The sequence below is a fragment of the Bombus bifarius genome, unplaced genomic scaffold (assembly GCF_011952205.1).
Source record: "Bombus bifarius isolate JDL3187 unplaced genomic scaffold, Bbif_JDL3187 scf7180000008013, whole genome shotgun sequence".
Taxonomy (NCBI): domain Eukaryota; kingdom Metazoa; phylum Arthropoda; class Insecta; order Hymenoptera; family Apidae; genus Bombus; species Bombus bifarius.
In genome coordinates, this window is record NW_022884389.1 from 150,812 (window position 1) to 174,897 (window position 24,086).

At 32.4% G+C, this 24,086-nt stretch overlaps 3 protein-coding genes across 5 annotated transcripts in view; 1 reads left to right on the forward strand and 2 right to left on the reverse strand.

Annotated features, from left to right (window-relative positions):
- Window positions 1-643: 643 nt before the first annotated feature.
- LOC117206920 lies at window positions 644-2,082 on the forward strand. The gene is made up of 4 exons (XM_033446625.1): window positions 644-868; window positions 1,233-1,532; window positions 1,681-1,781; window positions 1,854-2,082. Exons 1-4 carry the CDS (start codon window positions 654-656, stop codon window positions 1,988-1,990), a joined length of 753 nt encoding a protein of 250 aa, XP_033302516.1. The 5' UTR covers window positions 644-653; the 3' UTR covers window positions 1,991-2,082.
- A 1,926-nt stretch (window positions 2,083-4,008) lies between these two features.
- Window positions 4,009-6,862, reverse strand: LOC117206899 (leucine-rich repeat protein SHOC-2-like). The gene is made up of 5 exons (XM_033446598.1): window positions 6,692-6,862; window positions 5,130-6,468; window positions 4,820-4,995; window positions 4,633-4,700; window positions 4,009-4,401 (listed from the first exon to the last, which is right to left on the reverse strand). The coding sequence occupies exons 2-5, from the start codon at window positions 6,441-6,443 to the stop codon at window positions 4,220-4,222; spliced, it is 1,740 nt and encodes a 579-aa protein (XP_033302489.1). The 5' UTR covers window positions 6,444-6,468; window positions 6,692-6,862; the 3' UTR covers window positions 4,009-4,219.
- Window positions 6,863-7,262: 400 nt separating this feature from the next.
- Window positions 7,263-24,086, reverse strand: part of LOC117206900 (class A basic helix-loop-helix protein 15-like) — a 258,718-nt gene continuing 241,894 nt past the window's right edge. For 2 of the 3 annotated variants that reach the window (XM_033446601.1, XM_033446600.1), the window contains 4 exons: window positions 22,590-22,748; window positions 20,653-20,841; window positions 18,946-19,082; window positions 13,169-13,442 (listed from right to left, as the gene is read on the reverse strand). In XM_033446601.1, the coding sequence (XP_033302492.1) occupies window positions 13,286-13,442; window positions 18,946-19,082; window positions 20,653-20,841; window positions 22,590-22,718 (612 nt within the window). In that variant the 5' untranslated portion in view covers window positions 22,719-22,748 and the 3' untranslated portion in view covers window positions 13,169-13,285. Of the gene's footprint in view, window positions 13,443-18,945; window positions 19,083-20,652; window positions 20,842-22,589; window positions 22,749-24,086 lie in introns of all 3 variants that reach the window. The other variant, XM_033446599.1, reaches the window with a different exon arrangement.

Consider the following 24,086-nt stretch of genomic DNA (forward strand, 5'->3'; position numbering starts at 1 on the left):
ATTACGATATACGCATAATATTAATACTTTGCTTAAATTTCAAAGAATTCTTAAAAATAAAGTTTAAAAGGAAACGACATAGACAATGAAATTTTTCGTAGCAAATATGATACCTAATGGACGGGCAGCAATGGAAATGACGCTAAGATGGTTAGGACGACCCGATCTGGCTAAGTATGTGAGAGAAAATCCCAGATTGACTAAATCCCTGAACACAGGGGATTACGATACAGCAGATACGTTAGGATTTCTAGGACACAGATTGTCGCGAAGGCATACTTCGGAAACGGACAAAAATTTACGCAATCATGCAAAGAGGAAGAAAAAGAAAAAGAAAAAGAGAAAGAAAAAGAAAAAACGCGTGCGTCATGCACATAAAGAATGCGATCGAAATACACAAAATAAAAGAGTTCAAAAGGGAATGGTAGCAGCAGCACATACTGCGCTGTAAGAATTTCCAATTTAATTGTCTTTCTTTAGAATGATTAACCATATAATAAAATAATTGCCAACTATAATTCAGGAAACTACCTTACTTACTCAAGCCAACAAAATTAGTACAATCATTGGCAACAATTTTCTGTCGAGAACTTTTAATTAGTTTCTACTTTCAATCTATTATTTTGCAGTTAAATATATTTCGAACGTAATAAATGTTGTTCAAGCTTGTAATTTTCATTCCTTTTAGCGAGGAGAACCATAAATTAAAAAAGAAAGAAAATCATCGATCAAAGAAGACTAATTCCATCGCGCACACATCGGTCTGGTGTTTACTTTTGTTCATTCTATTCTTTATTATCATTTGCCTTGTCGCTGTCTACATCTATTACAAGCGAAATGTTCCGAAGGCACGCGGTACGCGATTCAAGTAATTATCGTAGAGAAACCTAAGCGTAATCTGATCGTACATTTTTGTCAACGTACATATTTTCCTTTATTATCAGGTTGGTCATTTCCTGATCTAACTGCAACTGCAGCAATTTACTTTGTATGTTCTTTTAATTTCGATGTACAAAACTTGTTAATCATTCTTGTATCGATACAATAATCAATTGAAACGAATTAATTTTAGAAAAAGCATACCTATCTATACCAATCTCATTAAAACATAGAGATAGTTCTACAAAATAAATAATTCTACATAATGCCAGAAATTGATTTAATGTGTGATATTCGGTTAATTTCAGTATGGTATTTTATAAATTCCTTTTATTTGTATATCCGGAATTCAGGTACATCTGGGACGAAAATAAAAAGGATAAGGATACTTTCACTGATTGCTTGGAATGGAACGACGAAGACGTATGTGCTTGTTCGGATATTGAGGAAGCTTGCACAGGAAAATGTGAAATATATGATCGAAATTATCAAACACATTACGTAGCGGATCATCGAATTTGTACCGACGATTCTATCAAAAGTGTGAGTTGTGTGCATGCACCGAAGAAGGAAGAAAAGAAAAGACAACGGTTCAGCTTCTTTCAGAGAAGCTGTCAAAAAAAGGAAAAGGATCAGGAAAATCGGGATAGGAAGTGCGTAAAAAGGAGGAATCCTGGTACGATAGAATTTGAATATAAGCAGGATGCATCACGATCGTTTATCCTAATAATCTTACTTAAAATAACGTGATGCATCTTGTTATAGAGTTATTAGTAACAATTCCTTTCATTCTGAATCAAGGAAAATTTTGGAGAACGTAGCCGAGAAGAAATGTGAAAAAATACCGCAAATTGTTCAAAAGGATCAATGTAAATGCTGTAGATGTACCTTGAATTCTAAAGGTAAATAGAATACGATTTTTATATTTAAACTCGTATTATGTATATTGTTATATTCAAGTTACGTGTGTACAGACAGAATATTACGTGAGAAGAGAGAAATACGCAAGTGGAAAGCAAGGAGAAAGAAGGAAGAAAAGAGAAGGAAGAAAGAAGAATCAAAGAGAGCAAAACAACTCGCAAATGTATGTTTCAAAGAGACATGTAAATAAATTACTATTGCATTTGTTATTTGAGTGCTTTAAATATTACTTAAGAACAAATATTTAAAATAGTCGAGGGGAAAAAAGAAGGAAATAATGAAATTTATTAGAGGAACGTCATAGAAATATTAAATTTCGATTAAATACTCTATAAAAATTAATAAAAGTAAAAATTTAGTATTACTTTAGTATTGCGCTAATATATTTTATTCCGATATTAATACTATCATATAATGTGTATTATTGCAGAAGTTAAACTATGTATAAATAATAGTCTATTAATCGTTAATCAGTTTCTGAAATTCTTTTTTGTTTTTAATTGTCTTATGTTCAACAAATGTAATATATAGATATATTTTTGTATATATAATCATTTTAGATTTTAATTGTTATGAAAGAAATACTGAAATCCCGCGTTTAAATCGAGTATCGTGTGATACCTTTTGAAGTCGAGAATATCGATCTTTCGATTATCGAAGGCGAATTCGCGCGCATTTCTGCACACCACTTCTGTAGTTCGTCTTTTTAGTAGTGAGTTCGTTACGTTATAAAATACCGTTCTGTGTAAAAAAGATTGTGATATTGCTGGTTACTATCGTCTTTACCAAAAATACTGTAGCATATAGCATCTATATAGGTAAGAGATAAAATTAAATTTTCTTAAAGAACGATAAGAGATAATATATTTAGTACTGTAAAACTGTAAATCAAACTTTACTTTTCATGCGACGTGGAGCATTTGTAAATGCACATTTAATATTTTAATTAATTATTCATAACATTGTGAAGAGAAATAGGCACTAATTAGTTAATTTCATTATTAAGTCATTTCAAATAATTTAGACATGATATATTCAGAAAAATTGATTTCGAATTTTTTTAAATAAATTTCATTACAAATTACGGTTGGTGAGCAAATACATTATGAAAAATAAATGTATTTTGCAAGAAATGCATTCGTTATTAGTTTACATACACATGTTTCTCATTTCCTTTATTTTATTTTCAATATTAGGCAATATCATGGTTTGTACATTATATTTTTTGTATAGTAGCAAATTTAATTTTTAGACATGTATTTAGAGCTCTTTGTTTTATACACTTGTTTAGAAAAATTTCTGGTTATAAAAATTCGGTCATAAAATATATCATTTATAATCATTTAACTATGCGATAATAAAGTTAGATATATTTTAATATTGACATCAAAACTATTTACAAAGAAATAAATGTTTATCAATATTAAGCTCTATACTGCATATATCAATATATGAGTAGAATATATCTGTTATTAGAATTGAAAATAATACTGCACAATGTAGGAACTGTATTGAACAATGTACTGTACTATATTGTACTGTACTGAAGGAAAATTGTATATCTTAGAAACTAAACAAAAACAAGAATAATACATATGAATTGCATATTAGTAACTAATATTTGGTAACATTAAATGCCTTTCAAAAAACTGATTATTTTATGTTAATGGATAAGTTTATAAGAATAGATAAAAATTACTCACTGATCTCTATTTCTACAAGTTATGTATGTCGCATTGTGAAACGTAATTAGAAATAAAAATATTTTTCAATTTCTCTCGCAAGTATACATACTTATTTAAAAATTGCAGTGTGATTGTTATTATTATTATCTTTCTTATTAATCAAATATCATGAAATTAAATGTTAGTTCGTTCAAATTACATTAACTATTTTCTTATATTTGAACTTTCGTGTTTAAATTCAAATTAATTTGATTGATTAAAAATAGTTATAAAATTACTTATTCAAATAAACTTATTTTTTAATTAGCAAAAATTATTGTTTATTAATTACGAAATTAATTCCGTAAAATTGCATGAAAATGTAATTTTGTGAATTATTGCAATTATATAAAAATGCAATTTAATTAATTATTTACTTAGTCTAGAGATCTCAGTAACAGCCTCATTTGTTTTTCTGTAATTGAAATAAGATTATGCAAGTAATTAAATGACGAAACATAAGAATAAAGAAAGTCAATGACTTAATTACTAAAATTTCTTTCTTCTCACAGTAAGCTATTTAACACTTTGGAAGTACCCTCTATGACAGGGTTATCCTGTTAAACATATTTAACTTAGAAGATATTTAATTATTCCATATCCTCTTAATTTAAAATATGTCATTTAGAAACGTATAATTTAAAAAGGACTTAAAAGCATAATCTTCAAATCAGATGCTGTTTCACTATTTTAATTCAGGCATCTTCAAATTGACCTTCCTCATAGCTTGATTGCCTAACTATAGCTCCACATTCTAACATCTTGCTAACTCGTGTCTGAACTCTGCTTTCGTGAAAGTCCGCAGGACGATATATTTCTTGATATGGTTGATAAAACGTCAACGGGGGATAATATCGTTTCTTTGGTTTTCTACATTCTGAAAATAAGATATATCGCTAATTTATATAATCTTTAGTCTCTTTGACACATGATTTATTCACGATATATAAATTTTTCATAAATTAATGAAAATGAAGTATACTTCTTTAAATGAAATTTCATACGTGTTTTAAAATGCATTCGGTTTAACAATCGATACATCCATACAATTTTAATTAAATTCTTATCATGCAAAAAGAATTATTAAGTTCATATAATTTTGTTTTACCGTGGGGATCAAATTCGTCGGCCGAATCTTCCGAAACATACCAACGTTTAGTATATATATCGTCTACTCTGAAATAAAAATAATATTTTAGTAGAAAGAAAATTCAATGTAATAATGTATGATTTATATGTTACTCAATAATTCACATATATCGCTAAGATTTCTGCAAATATTATTTTTAACTTACGAGTTCCAAGAACACTCTGAATTACTATCAGAAGAGCTCGGCAATGGGAAGGTGTTTGAATTATCCACAAGTATTTTCAATTTGTGTGCGCTGCGGGATCTACTACCAAGTATGGAATCCATCCAATAATTTCTCAAAACTGCTCTCATATTTTTGTAGCGAGGAAACCTAGGCTGCTATTGATTAAATTCATTAATATAGAAAACCCATAGTAATTTTTTGAAAATAAGTGAAGTCAACTGTTGAATTGATTTTAAATGAAATCTGGCTTCGTTTCACCTACAAAATTGTGTTTCTTTTATACTCTTACCAGTATATGTTCAGTTGAGAAGTAATTTTGTTCTAGATCCATTCCTTTCAAATTTCGAAAGAACAGTACTACTATTGGTAATACTTCAAATTCATTATTGTACAGATCTATATATTCCAGATTGTACAATGATTTCATACTCAAAGGTAATTTAACCAATTGATTGTGACATAGCTTTAACTCTCTTAGGGATGTTAATTTTCCAAAATTCTTAGGAAGAGTTTTCAAGTGGTTGTTGTCTATTATTAATGTAATCAAATTCTTCAAAGTACAAATTTCTTTAGGTAAAAAGAAAATATTATTACAGCTTAAGTTTAACTTAATTAGATTAAAAAATTTGTTTATTGTTTTGGGTACTTGTGGAAGCCCTGTGCTCTGTATGTCAAGTACTTTAAGACTACACAGACTTTCTTTTTTATTAATGGGTATAGTTGGGAAATAATTTTGGTAAAGCACTTTTGTATTTCCAAGTACTAACTCTTCAAGATTTATCATTCCAGCGATTATGAATTCAACAATCTTGCTATTGAGATCGCACTGTTTCATAAATAATTTTTTAACATAGCATCTGGATGTCCTCGTTGGCTGATGGTACGTTTTAAACCTTGTTTTATTCAGTGACACCGTTTCAAGCTTCTTGTAGCCGGAGCACAATATCCAGTTTGGAAATGAGGGACAGATATCATTTTCTTCTGCATAAAATGTGGTTAAATTAGTACTCTTGGGATAGACATCTAAGTTTACATAATTATTTTGTGAGAACTCAAGGATTTGCAAACTTTCCATTCCTTTGGCTATACAATTTGGAATCTTTTTAAATTTATTGGTGCTGAGATGACAAACTTTTAACTGATTTAATTTTGCATATGAATTTGGAAGATCCTTTAATTGATTTACACTTAAAGATAAAGTCTCTAATTTTGATAAATTTCCTAAATTACATGGAACATATTTGATTTTATTTCCAGAAGCCCATAATTTCTCGAGATTATACAATTCACAAATTACATTTGGGAGTGTTGAAAATTGATTACTATTTAAATTTAAAGATACCAGACTCTTTAGCATGTTAAGAGATTTTGGTAAACCACGAAGGCGACTATTGCTCAAATCTAGATCAACAAGTTTTGATACGTATTCAATAAATCCGTTAGGAAGACTGTGTAAGCTGTTTTGTGAGAAAGATACATTTTCAATAATTTCTTTTCCTGTCATATTTGTGATTTGATTATTAGTTTCTTGAGCCGATGATGTTTTTAATTCATCGTCAGAAGACGTTTCATTTGCTGCAGCACTGTCTTTTGACAAATCCATTGAGTCCACTGTTTCTGTATTACCTCTAACAAACAATTCAAAATAATATTTTATATACTTTATATTTATTGTGAACTGTAAACTTTATGTAAAATTATATTATTTACACTATATCTTTGTTACATAAAATTCAGTTAAAACATTTTAACAGGTCAAAATAAAGGTCAAGTGATGTGTATACAGAATTCTATAAGAAAGATATTAGGTTTTTATATATCAACATTTACCTTACCTTAATAGCTAAGTACCTAGTAATATTTCATTTAATTTTAATTCCTAACTGATGTTTCACATAAAAAAAGACACTAATAAACCGAAAATTATAATATACTAAATTGGTTAATATAGAAGAAGGAACAGATTTTTGTTATATTCAATATAAATATAACCTAATAGAAAGTAACACTTTCAATTACAAGTCTATATAGATTTCATGTTAATATTTCCAAAAAAATTCATTACTATTTAGATACTAATTAAAGCTTGTAATTAGAAAATAAATACTGAAATACCTAACTCAAAAAAATGTTGTTAGTAAGTTTACGAAATGACTAGTCAACAGTAAACAATATAACACGTTTTCACCATTAATTTCTACATATGTCAGGTTAATCACATAGATTACACAGAAAGGTTATTCAAAATTGAATTAACGATCATTTTTGTCATATTAGATAATATTTACGAATAACACACAGTTTTTTAAAAAGCATATGAATTCATTTCGCAAAAGTGTATAAATTTTATAAATGAGATATTAAACTCAAATATAATTTAAAACGATTAAATTGTAATGCTAAAAATAAAAACCAATATATGTATTTATATTGATATAAAATTTTATATTTCTGAATAAAAAGGCTACAAAATAAAAAGACATTTTTTTTACGTAAAACAGGGCTTGCAGAGGCCAGCTCATTTTATTTAGGAGGCTTATATTTCTGTTTTGTACACAATGTATACGTATATATATATATATATACATACATACATATATATATATACATATGTATATTTAATGCGCTGTATACAATCTTTAGAACGTCGTCAAAGTTTTTTTACGTAATATTTTGCCCATATATTCCATTTCGCGTTTCAGTGGTGAGATTTACATATTTATGTCAAACAAAATCGACGCTAGAAACTTCAAATTCTTTTCTTCATAGCTATTTCCAAGTTTCGTCAAAGTTTCTTTCGTCTGACTATAAAATAATCCTTTTCTTCTTCGTGTACAAAATCAAGGAAGTTCCATTTAGAACATTAAAAGATGAATACATGCCGTAGAAAATTGCACCCTGTTATTTTCAGAAATTAAGTACCTTAGTAATATTAACGAACGAGACTGATTCGCTTAAAAGTTCGTTTGCATACCGTTTTATATCGCAAGACATATGAGCGCGTATTTTATGCGTGTTGAAATGTTAGATGAATAGTGGTTGTTCGATCGAGGGAGAATATGTTTCGAAAAATTCCTTTAGTATCTACATACAAGTATATTATGCTTTGCGTGTAATATTCGATCAACGTATCATCTATTTGTTACCGTATTCACAAAATTTTCCCCTCGTTCGTCTATGTACGTACGCTAGTAAAATTCTGTAACTCGTTATCAGACCCGAACAAAATAGCATTCGGAATAGAAACAGGAAGAAATGACGGTCGATTCGTATGTTCAGTTACGATCAATTTTCAAGAAAATACGATGTATCGATTATCGAATGAGAAGCACAGGAAACTTTGCGCGTGATTACTTTCTATTGCAAATACTATTTTTACTCAGTTCCTTTCATTGTTAACGATAAATAATATCATGATCCATGTTCATCATGATACAAAGAGTTCGCGTATGTGCGCCGATCGACTCGAAATGACAAGAATTGTACTAACGTGACATTAAACTACAGCAATAAAATATTAATAATATTAATAATTATATTAATAATAATAATAATTAATAATAATAATACAAATCGTAGAGTAATCATAGCGATAACAATAATATGGTGCGCAATATAATCTAATATGTGGCATAGGAATATGTTTTTTTCTCTTGAATTACGCAATTCTGATCGTGAGTATGAAATTGTAATGGATGGTAAATGTGTATCACCGTTAGCTTCGATCGTTATATTCCTTCGAAAGAGCACAATTACATTTAGAGAACCATGAAAAATATGGCGTGGAACTTCTTCATACTTTCTATCGTTAACGTTAAATTCGGTTTTAAGATTGCACGATATACATATATATTGGTTCTTTCTGGGATTTTTTCAACGAACAAAAACGCAAGAAAGAAAGGAAGTAGAGAAGAGTTAGCATTCATACGTATCCTAAACGAAAAATATCAATTCGCGATAATTTCATTTTGTTTCTTACATACGAAAGGAAGTTCCCGCATTTGAGACTCATCATTGTAAGACAATATATTTCCGTTTCTCGCGACGTTCGTGTCCATTATTTAATCGTATGCTTATATACGTGTGCGCAAACTCTTCCTGCACGTACGTGCCTTTCTGTGTTTGTACATTACATCCGGATTAGTCGTACACATTCAATTATTTCTTAGATATCGTAGATATAACAAACATACTCGCGAGAGGAAAAACTTTCCAGTATGAAAATGTAACGATGAAATCGAACAATTTTTTTGATTATTAGCTGCCATCGATATTTTTCATTAATCTCATACAGTTTTTCAATCCTGAACAATTTTATGTAATCATTGATCCGTAAAATGTTAGTATCGCGTGAAGATTTATGCTAAATTAATTACATAGAGTGATAAATAATTTTTAGGTACTATTCTAATAGTATCTAATTTAATAGTCCCGATTTTAATGGCAATATCCATGCACGATCTAAATTATTTGAAATATCAAGTTAGTACACGTTGATTTGAGAATTGAATTCGTAGAGATTCTTTCTCTCCGAGTTTAAAGAGAAATTTAGATTTTTGGTAGTTTTGTAAGTATTGCGGTTATAGATGAACAAAGTAGAGGGAGAAGAAGAAGAAGAAGAGAGAGAGAGAGAGAGAGAGAAAGAGAGAGAAATTCGTTTTCGATTTCTTTCGACTATGACTAAATTTTTTCTCTTTAGATCCGATATCTGCAGATAACTATGATTACAATAAAAATGCAGATAGTTATTAAACGAGATAAAAGACTGACTCTTTAAGTCTATAGAAATTAAAAAAGAATATTAAATTTTCTACCGTTCTACTACTTTCATTTTTTAAATTAGATCTTCGATAAAACTTTTTATTCGGTAGACCAAGAAATAAGTGATTGTGCACTTTTGAATCGAATACAATGTACATAATATATACTCCGTTACATTTGTATACATATCTACATATGCATATATTGTTTCTTACGTTCTTTTTCTTTCGACGATACATGTACAAACGCACAACCGCTGTGCGTGTATACACACGACTGCACGCAAATGTGTATGCAGAATATGGTCACTTATAAAACTCTTTCGTTTAGAAAATATATTTTCATACATACATATATATATATATAATATAATTATATATAACATATATATATATATAATTATGTTATAGATAATTTTGCGTATGTGTGTACATATACATAATATATACTACATAGAAACATAACTCAAGTACCTATATATACATTCTTCTTTTTTATATTTACTCGTATTTTATGGTACTTAATCGCGTATATCCTTGAAAACCATTATTAAGTGGATATGATCGATGCTCTCGAAACGTATAATTTTTTCTATTATAGTTAAAAATGAGGAAAATCAAGGAAACAATATAAAAGTGGTGATGCGATACGATGAAATATTTAAACTATTTCTGCTTTTCTCTTTTCGAATGTTTCGTGCTCGGTCAATATGTTAAATGAAAATCATAGCGACACTATTAATTACTAAGGATTTAACATGCATATCACTTTCTTATATAGCAATCGTATATTACGTCAAACAGAGCTGGAAGCTTCACACACACAAATATAAAGTTCGTTTGTATTTAAATTTCGACAGAGCGATATCACTCTTTTATAACATTCTTTTGTGCATGATTTAGGCATCGTAATATGATCTATAGATCGAAGTACATACTATATCGTAACAATTAGAGTAGTCGCGTTTTCTTTTCCTTTACATCAGGAGAGCTATTAGTTTCGTAGAAAGTTAAGGAAGAAATATTTACGAAACTTTCGAATCAAGCATTAATAAAAGGAAGACGATCCGACAGTTTTAACGGTAGAAACAGTGAAATTTTTATCAGACACTGCTATAATTCTCTAATATATTCAGGCCATTCGAAACATCACAAATTTATATATTAAGTAGTTAAAACTGACACAAATTCTTAGACATATGTATGTAGCTTGATTTTCTTTTATACGAAGTAATGTCAACGTTTCACTCGAATTATATTCAACCTCGTCAGAGGTCCAAGAATGCAGTTTTAATTTGACAATCGGACCTCTGATCAGGTCAATTGGAATACTGACGAAACGTTCAAGTCATTTTACGAGAAGACGCAGCTCACGTTTGAAACTTTCTAACAGTTTTGAAAAATCCAGACTGCACGAGTCACGAGGACTATCTATAAATTTCTAATTCTTCTTTTCATTTTTTTCGGTAGAAACGCTGATTTCAGCGCAAGGCAAGTATCACAATTTTCAGACGTACGCGTAACATCCGGATTCTCGTTAAATTCGTTCACCTTCGCTAATTTTACTTTCACTTGGTCGTGAAACCTATTCGTTAACTTCAACGCATAGAATTCAGCTATGCACGACGACCACTTTACGCGCAATCGAACAGTAATCGTACGAAAAACGTCGAAAGGAAGCGACTGTTGGCGCTCGAATCGCTAAAAAAAAAAAGTAAGAAAAGGAGACAAGTACAAAAAAAAAAAAAAAATAAAAGAAAAAAGAGAAGGAAACATCCTCGAGTTTAAAGCGAAAGATGAAAATCGTGCGCGACTAGTTTCGTGCATCGACCGTGAACATTATCGATTAAATGCATCGCCCGCTCTTTTACCGAAGAGAGAAGCGCAAACTTCGTGGAGTCGATCGTACGAAGCTAGTCGAAGCGTGTGTATCTCGCCTTTCAGCGAGATCTGGTAACTTAAGTCGATGTCTCTGGTCCCCGTTCTCGAGATAATACAGTAAATTATTATATTATCACATTCGTGATTAATATACATCGCATTAATCACCAACGTGCTAATATCAACACACGTATATATTAATATATATATATGTAATATGTATATGTCTAAGGTACGCGTTATTTTTCGAAGTCCGTGTCTTCAGATATACTTACGCCCATTTCTTTCTACTCGATTCAGACATTAAACGGAGCCCTTTGCTTTTTCGTATATTATTTTCGTTACTATTCTCTTACTGTTACTACCACTAATATCATTCTCCTCTTGTCATTTTTATTTCTATTAACAATTTACCCACTTGCATAGTTATTGACACGAGAATCGCTTAAAATTTCTCATTTGGAATTTTTAAACGTCATTACGTTCCGATCAAAATCATTTGGCAGTAGTAACAGAGAGTTTTAAAGGAAATATTTTAACTTTCGAAGCGGTGCGTTCCGTTTGATGCGTAAACCGCGTTAAACGAACCGAATATATTTTTTTTTTTTTACCGCGGTCACTTCCATCTTTTTCGTTCGTTGTTGCTCTGCAGCGGTCAACGGCTGTCGTGTGTCGTCCTGTTTCGATCGTCTCTTCCGGAGATGGCTCGTTCCGGCCCGTTCCGGCCTGACGAACGTCCCCATCGGTTTCTATTCAACTTGCAGCCCGTAGACGATTACCACAAAGAAACAAAAAAGTATTTAGCACAGTGTCGCGTGCTGCACGATGTGCAACGAGGTTCTAATACGAAATTCTATCACAGTTTCTCACACTTTATATCTTTTTATTTTTCATCGAGTCGCAATCTGATCGTTTATCGTTGTCGATGCGATCCGATCTTACGGCGTCGACCTCGAAATCCTTCAAATTCCAGCCAAGCATCGTGCGAATCTTCCAATCTTCTCTCGAATTATCTTCTTTCAAACAATCGCGAATCTCAAGGAGAGCAGTAAGCTCGCTCCCTTTCTATTTCTTTCGATCGTTTCGAACCAACTAAACTATCTCGATGTTTGCTCGTTCCTCGTTTCTGTTCGGATACCTTTGGCACGTGATTAATACATTGAAAATGGGCACAACGATGGTACGGATCCGTGACAATCGATACAGTCTCAGCCACTTTGCATCGGTGTCGCTTGTGGTCGAAAGATCGAGGTGTTTCAAGGTAACGGGCCGATGTCACCGGAAAAAGGAGGAGAAAAAGTTCGCGACAAAGAGAAAAGAAAAAAAAAGAGACGAAGAAGCAGAGAATTCTGCAGCCGGACTGGCCGTGAAGTCAGTCTTTTTTTCTTTTTCTGTCATCCTCGCACCTTGTTGGCCTTCGAAAGATCTCCAGAGGTCGACCTTGGACGGATCATTTCGTAAAAGCCGAATTGCATCTTCTTCGATAAATCTCGAGTGGCTATTTAACACGATCGTTTCGACGACGATGATTCTCTCTTAGCTTTCCCGTTCCTCTTTTACTTAGGTTCGATGAAGCCTTCTTTTCTTTTCTTCTTTTTCTTTTTTTCTTTTCTTGTCACTGTCGTTATCTATGGATTTCTCTTTTCTTTTTTACTCCTTTTAATTTACGAAGCTTTAAGATTCATGGCCGATTCTCTTTTTCTTCACGGTTCGTTACCAGAAGACAGCCTTAAAACGAAGTTTAGCTTCATCGAACTGGGATTTGTCAACGAGGATCGATCATTTTCGCACGCAATTGGGCCAGCTACGGTATCCTGCGCTCTAAATCTTCATGAAGTAGGCTATTGTTGTTAGTTTCGTGCATCGATGCTGGAGATGCTTCTTCCGGTTGTTCACCGCCACTTAATTCTAATTGGCCTGTGCTGTCGCCGCTGCTAGAGCCACACTCGCCATCGACGAATCTGAAATTCAATTGTCTCGTGTTATTTTAATTGCTCTCTGTTTTCGTAACAGCCCCTTGCCCGCCAAAGGGATTTCCAGACAGAGCGTATGACGTACGATTGGAATGTAATTATCGACATAATACGATTGTTCTGTTGTAAATTTAGTTAACTCCATATCGAAGCTGGTATTTGTAATTGCTTTGCTAATTATCATTGTAGCTGTTATTGTTTCAATGTTATTTTTAAACTTGTTGCAATATTCTCGAATATTTTAATAACATCACAGCATATAATTATAGTATTTAAATAGTTCTCCGACATTTAATCACACGTTAGATATCAGAAGAATATAACGTACACTACCGTCTATAAATATCTAGCGCAAATCAATCAATAGGACGATATTCTCGATCGAAAAACATTTTCCTATTATTAATTCTTCCTTCTCTTCCCATCTATGGAATCAAACGTTCTGCAAAATTTAAATCGTAACCAGGAACATTTCTGTACTGTACAAGTTCTTTATGTATCTGTAACGAGTAGCTGATACTTTACAAAATCTATATAAATGTTTAGAAAATGGTTCGAGACACATATTTCAATTGTTCGAAGACCCAAATACCGTGCAAATCTATTTGATACGTCAACTTTCATAAATCTTCAATTATATCGCTCTTTCGTTTATATTAATTAATATTAACTGTTATTTCGATCAATATCTGCTAATTGTATATGATTGCTCGAGATAGGATCAAAGGTCAAAATTATATTAAAGAGTTCCATTTCAAGCGTATTTTATATCTTTGTAATAATTTGGAATTGTTCAAGTATTTATGGACGGTAGTGTATTCGATATAGCAATATTTTTTAACGACCAAAGAGCTGAATAGTTCTCTGTGAAATGCAAAACATTCGAGTGGGCGATCCTATTGATATTTCGAGTAGTGCGTGGCTAGTGGTACTAGCTAATTTACTTTCTATTTTACAGAGAAACAATTTAAACGCGTTCGCTAGTTTAAATGTCTCGTGTATGTACATATTTGCAGTTTTTGCGTTCAATCGATTGAGATATAAAGTTCATGGTCTTTCGAAGTCTCTAAAATGAATATCGTATACGCAGAGTGAATTATCAGAAACAAAATATTAAAATGTTTTATTTTCTTTATAAGAGATACAGGGAAATATTAAGAGCAACGTTTAAACGAAGCACAAAGTGTTCTTGCTTGCTTTCGAAAGGTCTATCTCTTTCAGACTAAAAAATAAACTAAACTATCGTCGATATTTTATTAGAAATAAAGTTATACTTTTTTTCTCACTTTTGTAAGAGAAAAATTGAACGTCTCACGATAATTATTAACACTTACTTCCTTTATTCGTTAAAAAGGGTAAACAGTGAAAATAATAACGTACTAAAGTAATAAATAAATAATAAGGAAAGTCAATAAAAAATAGTTGATTTAATCAGAAATAAAAGCTTTGAAATAAAATACTAGCGAAAAAAGTCGAAAGAAATAACATTTTACAAAGTTATTTAACTTTTATCTCAAGTACTTATTCGGATATCTTTAATACGACGAGAGATAATTATGCGTTTTATTTCTGGTGTATTATTCCGTGTATTTGCTACTCTCAGTCCGATAGATCTTGTAGCGTCTTAAAGGACATTTTAAAACATTTTCAGTAGACAGAACGCTAATCGAAAATTCGATGATATTTCCAACAATTTACGAATTACGAACAAGATTCGATAGCTTCGCATTGTGACAATATCTCTCCTCTCGGAATAGAACAATTTCATTAAATCGAATTATGTTTAAATCGTACTAAATTACTATTCCTAATTTGCGAGCATTATATATACCATATATAACGTATCTCATAGTTTATTAACGTTATTTGCATGTTACGATACGACGCTGCTTTCAGACGCAATGAATCACAATGCAATTAATTACCTTGGCCTTGTGACGCTCACACGAGAAAGAAAAAAAACGTAAGCATGAAAGAAACAGCATCGCGTCACTATCTTTTGTTTTCTTAGTCAATGTACCGTTGATGAGGCCTGTTTTTGTGGCAAAGACAGGCTGTTGGCTCTACTCCAACGACTGAGAGATAAATCGAGTTGTCGTGATTTAACGCGGTTACCGAAAACACTTTCGAATTTCTCTTCGTTAATTATTCCGGATTTGGGTACGAATTGTACGATGCTTGCGAGAGATGTCTTCTTTTATTGAACACGCGACAGAGGCAAGAGGAGGGGGGCGGCTCTGTAAATTATGGATGTTAAAAGAATCGAACTCGTTCTCGATTTCACGCTAAATATTTATTGGCGAATTTCTTTTAAACGGTCATCTTTTAAAATTGTGAAACGAAGTTTGTACATGTCGACCGACCAACTTTTGATATTTTCCAATATTTACTGACACTGCATTACAACCTCGATGCCTATGATGCAATTAAGCTGACACGATGCCACTATCTTGCCCGTTATCTTACAATGTTATCTTATAATTTCGATGTTGACCAAGTGTTTTCCCTCGCATCTTTCTCGCTTTTTCTTTTTCCTTTTTCGCCAACGATCGAACAAATCTTTGTGTCATCGCATCGAACAATGTCCTGAGCAATCCTGAGATTGTCGATGAAACATCGATCGATCATCCGAGGAAAGGAAGAGCAGAAAGTAAAACAGAGAAGCATTCGATTTTTGTATATTTGCAAAATCGATAAATTTCGCCGGAGAAGAATTTCAAAGTCAAAAATTAAGCAAAGCGTTAATCGGTGTTTAGTTTATTCGTGGCAGAAGGAAAGATAATGCCAGTAAGACGAGTATTCCGACAGCGGATAAAGCAAAGGTCGCCGATAAAATTGCTGTCTTTGCTTTCGAATGTCGATTCGATATCGGCGAATGTTAACGTTAATAAATAATAACGAATAATATTCTATTTATCTTGAACGTGGTCGGCTAGCAAATATATATATATATATATATATTTATATATATACAGGGTGGTTGGTAATTGGTGGTACAAGCGGAAAGGGGCTGATTCCACGCGAAAAAAGAAGTCGAAAATATAGAATACAAATTTTTCGTTTGAGGCTTTGTTTTCGAGAAAATCGACTTAGAATTTTCGCTCGGTACGCGTGCACTTTATCGCGTCTCGTTATAACGGATCTCACTGTAGATTTTTAAAAAAATTAAAAAAAAAAGAAATTTAAAAAATTGTTATTTTATATTTTCGACTTCTTTTTTCGCATAGAATCACCCCCTTTCCGCTTGTACCACCAGTTACCAACCACCCTGTATATATATACATACGGAACGTTCGAATTCGATAAAACGCGAATCCGATGTTAATGAAGACATTTCGATTGCACCATTTAGGGTTCAGCGAGCGCAATCGCCGTGAAATGTGAAATTTGTGGCAACGAGTCGCAGTACGATCGGAATATAAATGTTCATGTAACTAATTTGCTTGGTATGTACAGCTTCTATCGGAATTAACAACCACTGCTCGCTGTTCGTTTTGCAAGTAGAAGATAATGTCACGGCAACGGATATTTACAATCAATGAAAGAAGGTCGGGGGAATTCGGAGATTAACTGATAGAGAGGTTTGTAAAATCCTCATTCGTGTTGAGAAATCAGAATTTCCTGAATGCACTTGGAAAGACAGAAAGTTTGTGTCATTTTTATAACGAAATAAGCGAAATGAATATTTTTAATCGATTACTTAATGATTATCTTATTTGACCTTAATTGATTCATTTTTTATGGTAGAACTATAAATCGTAGCAATATAATTGTTCTTCATTTTGATCTTTATCTTCGTATTTATGAATATCTTTTGATATTCGAAACGATATTTTCGGCTGCGTCTTTATCGCTTTATAAAATGATGTAATGAATTTCATACATAACGTACACGCGTTAAGAAAAGTAATTCACCTGATTCGAATTTTTGACGAGTATTTTACGTGTTCGAATTTAACCGTATAAAATTCTTACTTTGATCTCTGTCTTTATACAGTCTTTCTATTTTTGATAACGATTAAATGACCATGTCAGATTCGAGTATTTGTAACACGGAATTAAGCCATTTAAATTTCGCTAGAATAATTCCTGTTTCATTACTCATCGAGAGCATACAACGGAAGTTTAATTTACCCAGAATAACTATTTATAATTTATAATTATTTACTTTACTTACAATTTACTGGATAGGTACTTATGTGTATTAAACTGTATCGTTAATTATTTATTCATAAGTTTTTAATAGAAAATTTGAAAATTAATTCTTACTGTATACGATCAAAACTTCCTACGGAAATTTCAATGAAAAACCATATGTATAATAATGTCACGAAGAAACTGATCGTGTCTTTGTTAATGCCGAGACTATATCGATACAAAAGATTTGACGTATCTGCTAATAATTTGTTAAATGGATTCAAAAGAAGAATGCTGTAACCCTATTTGAAATTATATCGTAGTCTTCGATTAGTGGGATGGAATGATAAACAGGAAAGGAGCAAGATATTTGGAAATATGTAAGTATGCGAGTGCAACGGACGAGAAAGCATCGAGGCGTTGAAAGAACGGTGAAAATAAAGAAAAAGCGGTGCATCTTTGACCGTTTAATGGCAATCGGACGTTGTACTCTAACTCGGTTACATCGACGTACACGACATTCGAAACGCCTCTTGCAAAAGTCGATTATTTAAAGAATTTCCAAATCTCACCCACCAACGTGTGATATTTGAAATTATCGTTGAACCCATCCTATCGAATTGCCCTAGATACAGAGAGTCTCGTTTTAAATTCCAGATTAAGGAAACTCTAAATAAAAGTGTCAACTGCTTTGATGACCACAGGTTTTCTTTCTTCTGAAAGACGCGATGTTACATAACAAGATCTAATCCTCGTAATATTTTCAATCTTTATTATCCTCACTGACTATACGCAATTGACGTGGTTAAAACATATAAAAAAAGAAAAAAAAAGGAAAAGAAATGTATGCATTAAAACCATGCCTTCGACTTGAACCGCGAAAATCCATTTAATAATTAATTGAAATATAAATGAAGTACATACATATAAAATACAGAATTCTTACGATATAACAAAGGAAGAGTACCAAAGAGAAATATTTTAACGACTGTTCTACTTTTTTTTCTAACGTATAGAATGTGTCCAACGTGACACACAAGCTGTCGTTACACTAGAAACTAGAAAATAAGTTATTACGCTTCGAGTGGCATTTTAAAATACGAAATTTGAATATCTCTACGGGCATTATCTTTATCAACAGGTTACGTTTACCGTGGATTAGCGCTCAGGTAAAACATAATCACGCGATAGTCTCGAAGTTAACCAAGTGTAATTGATTTGCCGCAGAGATGTCTTATTTTCTTTTATCGATAATCGCGATTCTGTCCTTCTGCTTTCATTTTTATCTTTTTTTTCTATTATTACGTACATTCCTTTTAAACGAACTCGCGTACGAATTGATAAAACTACTTACGTATACGGTTGCTCCTCGCCACGCATTTCACATATGACGTTTGTCAGGGCCATTATGTAATTCTTGGCCAACGTAAGCGTCTCTATTTTGCTGAGTTTCCTTTCCATTTTTACGTGTGGTATCACTTCGCGTAGTTGCTGAAAATGATAACATTATTCCCGATAAAGTCGACACTTCAATTACAATTGAAGTTGTGTATGCCAGAGAAGCCGTATTTATATCGCAGTGAAGATTTCAGAAAAGATTAATAAAATAAAGACACGAGTAAGAATTTATCCATAGAAACCATTTAAACATAGAAAAGTTCCTTGAATTTTTTTATTCTTACAGGGTGTTAATAAATAAATGACATTTGATAAGCTGTGATTTTAGACGATGAAGTAAGTTCACGTACAAAAATGTCGCTTCAAACCTATTTTTCAAATTACCATTCGATTTTACGTTAGAAGTATATTACTAAATAATTATCACGCAGGTTAATGAATCAGCTAACGAACTTTCTTCTCTATCTCACTCATAGTCCATGTTTTTCACTCTGAGGAAGTAAATGATAATTGGATTCCAACTGTCATCAAAGCGAGAAACGCGAAGTGCGAGTGAAATAGAGAGAAAGGTTCGTCAGCCGATTCCTTCCTTAGCTATCAGTATATTTCTGGCTCTAAAACTAAATTCTTTATAATTTGAAACGATAGTTTTGTACATGAACTTTTTTCATTCGTTCAATATTCTTCATATCTATAATCGTATTATAAATATTCAAAATGTTCTCAACACCCTGTACATGTCTACAAGTTTCTATGTCTTACGATATCCATATCTCGTTGTCTGTCTATTTCTCCTCGACCTCTTTGCGGAAAGATGACTTTTGCATAAGGCGATGCAACGAGCTACCATATGAAGTTTACAACTCTGGATTCCCTTATTTCACACCCCACCGCGCGTCTCCGCCCTTAAATAACATCTCAAGTACTACACGAATCGCCCACGCTCACGGCAGATCCGGCACTGACTGGCAACATCTCCTAGATATTACGCTTCTATTATTCCGTTGAACGGAGTATTGTGCGGAGCATGGAAGAAAAAGCCTTTGGGGATATGAAATAATAAGATCGTATTGGAACGAGGTATTCGAAAGGATAAAGTTAGCGCGTTCAATACGTGGTTTGAAAAATGAAATTTCCTATCGACTTAAGTAACTGTGCTTTATTATATTGGAAATAGAAGCTGAAGATTTTGTAGTTTGATAATATCGCGAATTGACGTGTAATTTTTTTCAAGATAAAAAGATACGAATTCAAAGATTGAATTGAATTTGAGTACTTTTCAATATATAGCGTCTCATTGTTGTGAACGTATTATGTGCGTTGTAATATATCATGAATATAACTATTCGTTAGAATCGACACAATATATATATATACAATAAAATAAATAAATAAATATATATATATTTATAATATATTATAAATACATTATTTTCATCATAATCAACGATTACGCTATAATTGTAAAAGATTTTGATAACGAGTATTCAAATATATAATATCTTTGTGAGTTAGTGTAAATTCAGATTTTCAGATTTCCTACGATTAACTTTCAAACGAGTAAATTTACCGTGGACATTTATTGTTTTTTTTAGAACGATCGAAGTGTGTCGTGAAAAGCTGCTCACGAATCGTAGCTATTTTGTAACGCGTGGAAAATTACCTCGAAAGCGTCATTTAGGGAATGCATTCTCATTCTTTCTCTCTCGTTGCTCTCGAGCCTCCTCAGGTTCCTTTCCCGCGCAGAAATTCCACTTTTTCGTCTTCTCGTCGTCGGTGGTCCTCCGCGATTTCTTCTTTTCGCTTGTTTCGGGCTCCTCTCGCTGCCACTACTGTCACTCTCCTCACCCACCTTTTTAATCGTTTCGAAAAGACTCATTAACTTATGTTCGCTCCTTCCACTATTCTAATTACTTCGCTAATTATTTCTCTTTCTTGTTCCTAAATTAGCAGGGAACAATTCCCCCGGATTGACTACGAGTATTCCAACGACGAAAGCAAACTTACGAAAGGTTTATGGAATTTACATGTACGATCGATCGATGGAAGAAGATGTTAGAGAAAAATTAATTTTATTTGGAATATTCCTCTGAAGTGACCTCTGTTTACTTTTAGTAAGAAACGCTGATTACAATGCCGATTAATGAAACTGTGTTCTCCATTTTTTTTTCCAAGACGTATCAGAGGCGAAACTTCTCGCATTGATCCTCGCATTTCATCGATGTACTTTCATTATGTACGATATAATCACGGAATTATATAACGAGTCGTATTCTAATATCCTCTGGAAATTCAAGTTACTCGTAATGTAACAGATAAGATTAAGATTGCTCTGATATCTATAATATAATTTTATTTGCTGCTACACTTACACGTATATTCTCTGTACAAACTACGATGATACGTAATTAGATTCTCGCTTGGAGTCCTTTTTTCGAAAAAGGCAATCGATAGATACATTTACTGGTGATATTTCTTGCGAGTATAGCAATCCACGTATCGTTTCAATATTTCATTTACAAGTTAATTGTCTTATCGTTATTTATAAAGAATAAGTACACGAGTACTTATTTCCGTATATCAGCTACGTTAATTGAATTGGAACTACAACAAACGTTATCTCTAATCAATCAAAAGAAGATAACACAAAGTTGCTGCACCTGTACGGCTCTTCTTGGAAACAAAATTATTGTGAAATTGTAGAAACTATGTTGTACGTACCGAATCTTAATCGATGATAATGAGAAATATTTGCAATTTTAGATTTCACTTGAATATATATTATTCTAAATATATCCTCCTTGTTATCTCTGTATATGTTGTATGCTTCTACAAGAACTAAAATAACCTGTTCAGAGCGTTTACAAAGCTCAGTACGTGATAACTTTATCTTTGTATTTTCTTTCACGCGTAACTCTCACATGTATGCGGTGATCATAGTTTAACTGCATAATATACATATGTATTATTTTAATGGTACAGACATATTAATAATTGACAATTTATCTTCGTATATTATTCATCTTATCCTGCTGTCGTCGACGAAAAATCTGTTCATTTTTATGAATGACTTTCCATATAACAAGCGAGGTAAAGTTCTTGAATTTGTAATTAATCTCGAACCTCAAAGACTCGATACTTACTTGATAAACTTTATCAATCGATGCTGTAACTACATTAAGGTAAATCAATCCGTATAAATTATTAAATTTCATACTGTAACAAATCATACCAAGAAAATATGATATACACCATGTGAGAATTTTTATTCATTATGCTTTCTTCACAGAATTTTATCGTGTCCTTATGTTTACTCTTGCACAGTACCTTGGAAAAAACTTAAAAATATTGGAAAACACGATTTATGCCGATGTTTTTAATCATCAATGTACATGTATAATTTGTTGTGTACATTCATACAACTTTTTCACGTATTCTCGCATTTTTACTCCTGCACAGTGCCATAAGAAGTGCCCAAGCGCAAAGGAACGAGTAACACAGGCTATTTTAGTTTGAGTAGAATTTAATTTATCTGGCCTCGAAGTGCCTCCGCTAGCACGTCGGACTTAATTACACCGAAAATAGAAGAAAAGTCCTTACCTCCGCGCCAACGACATGGTGGCGACTTCGTTTTCCGGTAAGCGAATCGACGGAAGCGTCGTCTAGGTCGATATACATCTCCTGATCGCAGTCTTGATCGCTACCCGATAACCTCTCCAGGCTTCGCATTATCCTGAGGAAAGTTACGCTTTGGACCCCCTGCAATCGTACACGGATCTAACATTAATCTCCGTTTAACGTTTCAAAATATTTAAATACCGCTAATTCCATCATTGATATTCACCGATTCATCGTCACTAGAGTTTCAGACGTCCGTTTCTCCGATTGTGTTCCGGTAGTATTCGTAGAAAGTATCGCGAAAGGAATCGATAATTTTGTCGTGCAATTACGTTGCTAATTGCTGTGTCTAAGTAAGTCGTCAGTTGTTAGTCATTAAGAAATTCGTTCGACTACATTGGATTTCAGGTGAATCAATTCATCTTCTTGACTTATAGCAGGTCATTGTCTTTTTTTCTATGTAATCGTATAAGCGGTTTAACAGAGCAATAAATGATCTTCTCGTGTATGTTGCTGTATAATGGCTAAGCGTTTGAGCAAGTCGACTGTTGTTAGTCATTAATCCTATGGTGCACACGTGGACAAAAATCATATCAGTGCACACGTGAAGAAAAATCACATCAGTGCACCGTTGGGCCCGTCGACAGGCCTATTACCCCTACCTCTTTAGCTTAATATTATTCTATAAGTTTTCATGTGGAAAATAATCGTAAAGATTCAAGGGTATATATATTTATTTTATTAATATCAACAGTCCAAAATATCTTGGAAAAAGAATATAGTTAAAAAAATGTATACTTTATAACGTGACATATAGCATAGGCGGCCTCTTAACCTCAAGGTTTGTTCTATAAGGTTAAGAAATATTCGTTGGGCTACATCGGATTTCAGGAGAATCGATTCGTCAGATAGCAGGATCTCAACCTTTTTCTACACAGTATGACACGAAAATATTTGGATATTTATATAAAACATTTTGAAATTTCATTAGCGCTATAATAAGACATAATTATCACGGTTTATTTGGTAATATTTGAAACTTTGAAGATGCACAGGAATTAGAATTGTAATTTATACTTTTAGTAATGTATATTAGGTCTTTTGTATTTTGATTTATTTAGGTTTGCAGTAAGCAATTTGTAACTTCTATACACATTTTCAGACTGGTGTGAAATTTTACCAATCCACGTATATACATAATCACCATAGACTGTTTCATTACGGTGCTAATAAAATTTCAGACAGTTTCATATAACACGTGTAATAGTAACATTCCTAAAAAATTTTCGTCGATAAGTGTTCAAATATTTTCGTAAACCATCGTAAGTAGTTTAACAGTTCGACGCGTAACCGTGTTAACTCGATATCAATTATGAAGTGGGTAAAGCTAACTGTGAATTCCTGTAAGTTACGAGAAGACAAAGGTACTCAGTAAGAATTTCGATAATTCGTTGTTGCAATAGCCACCGATCCGTAGTG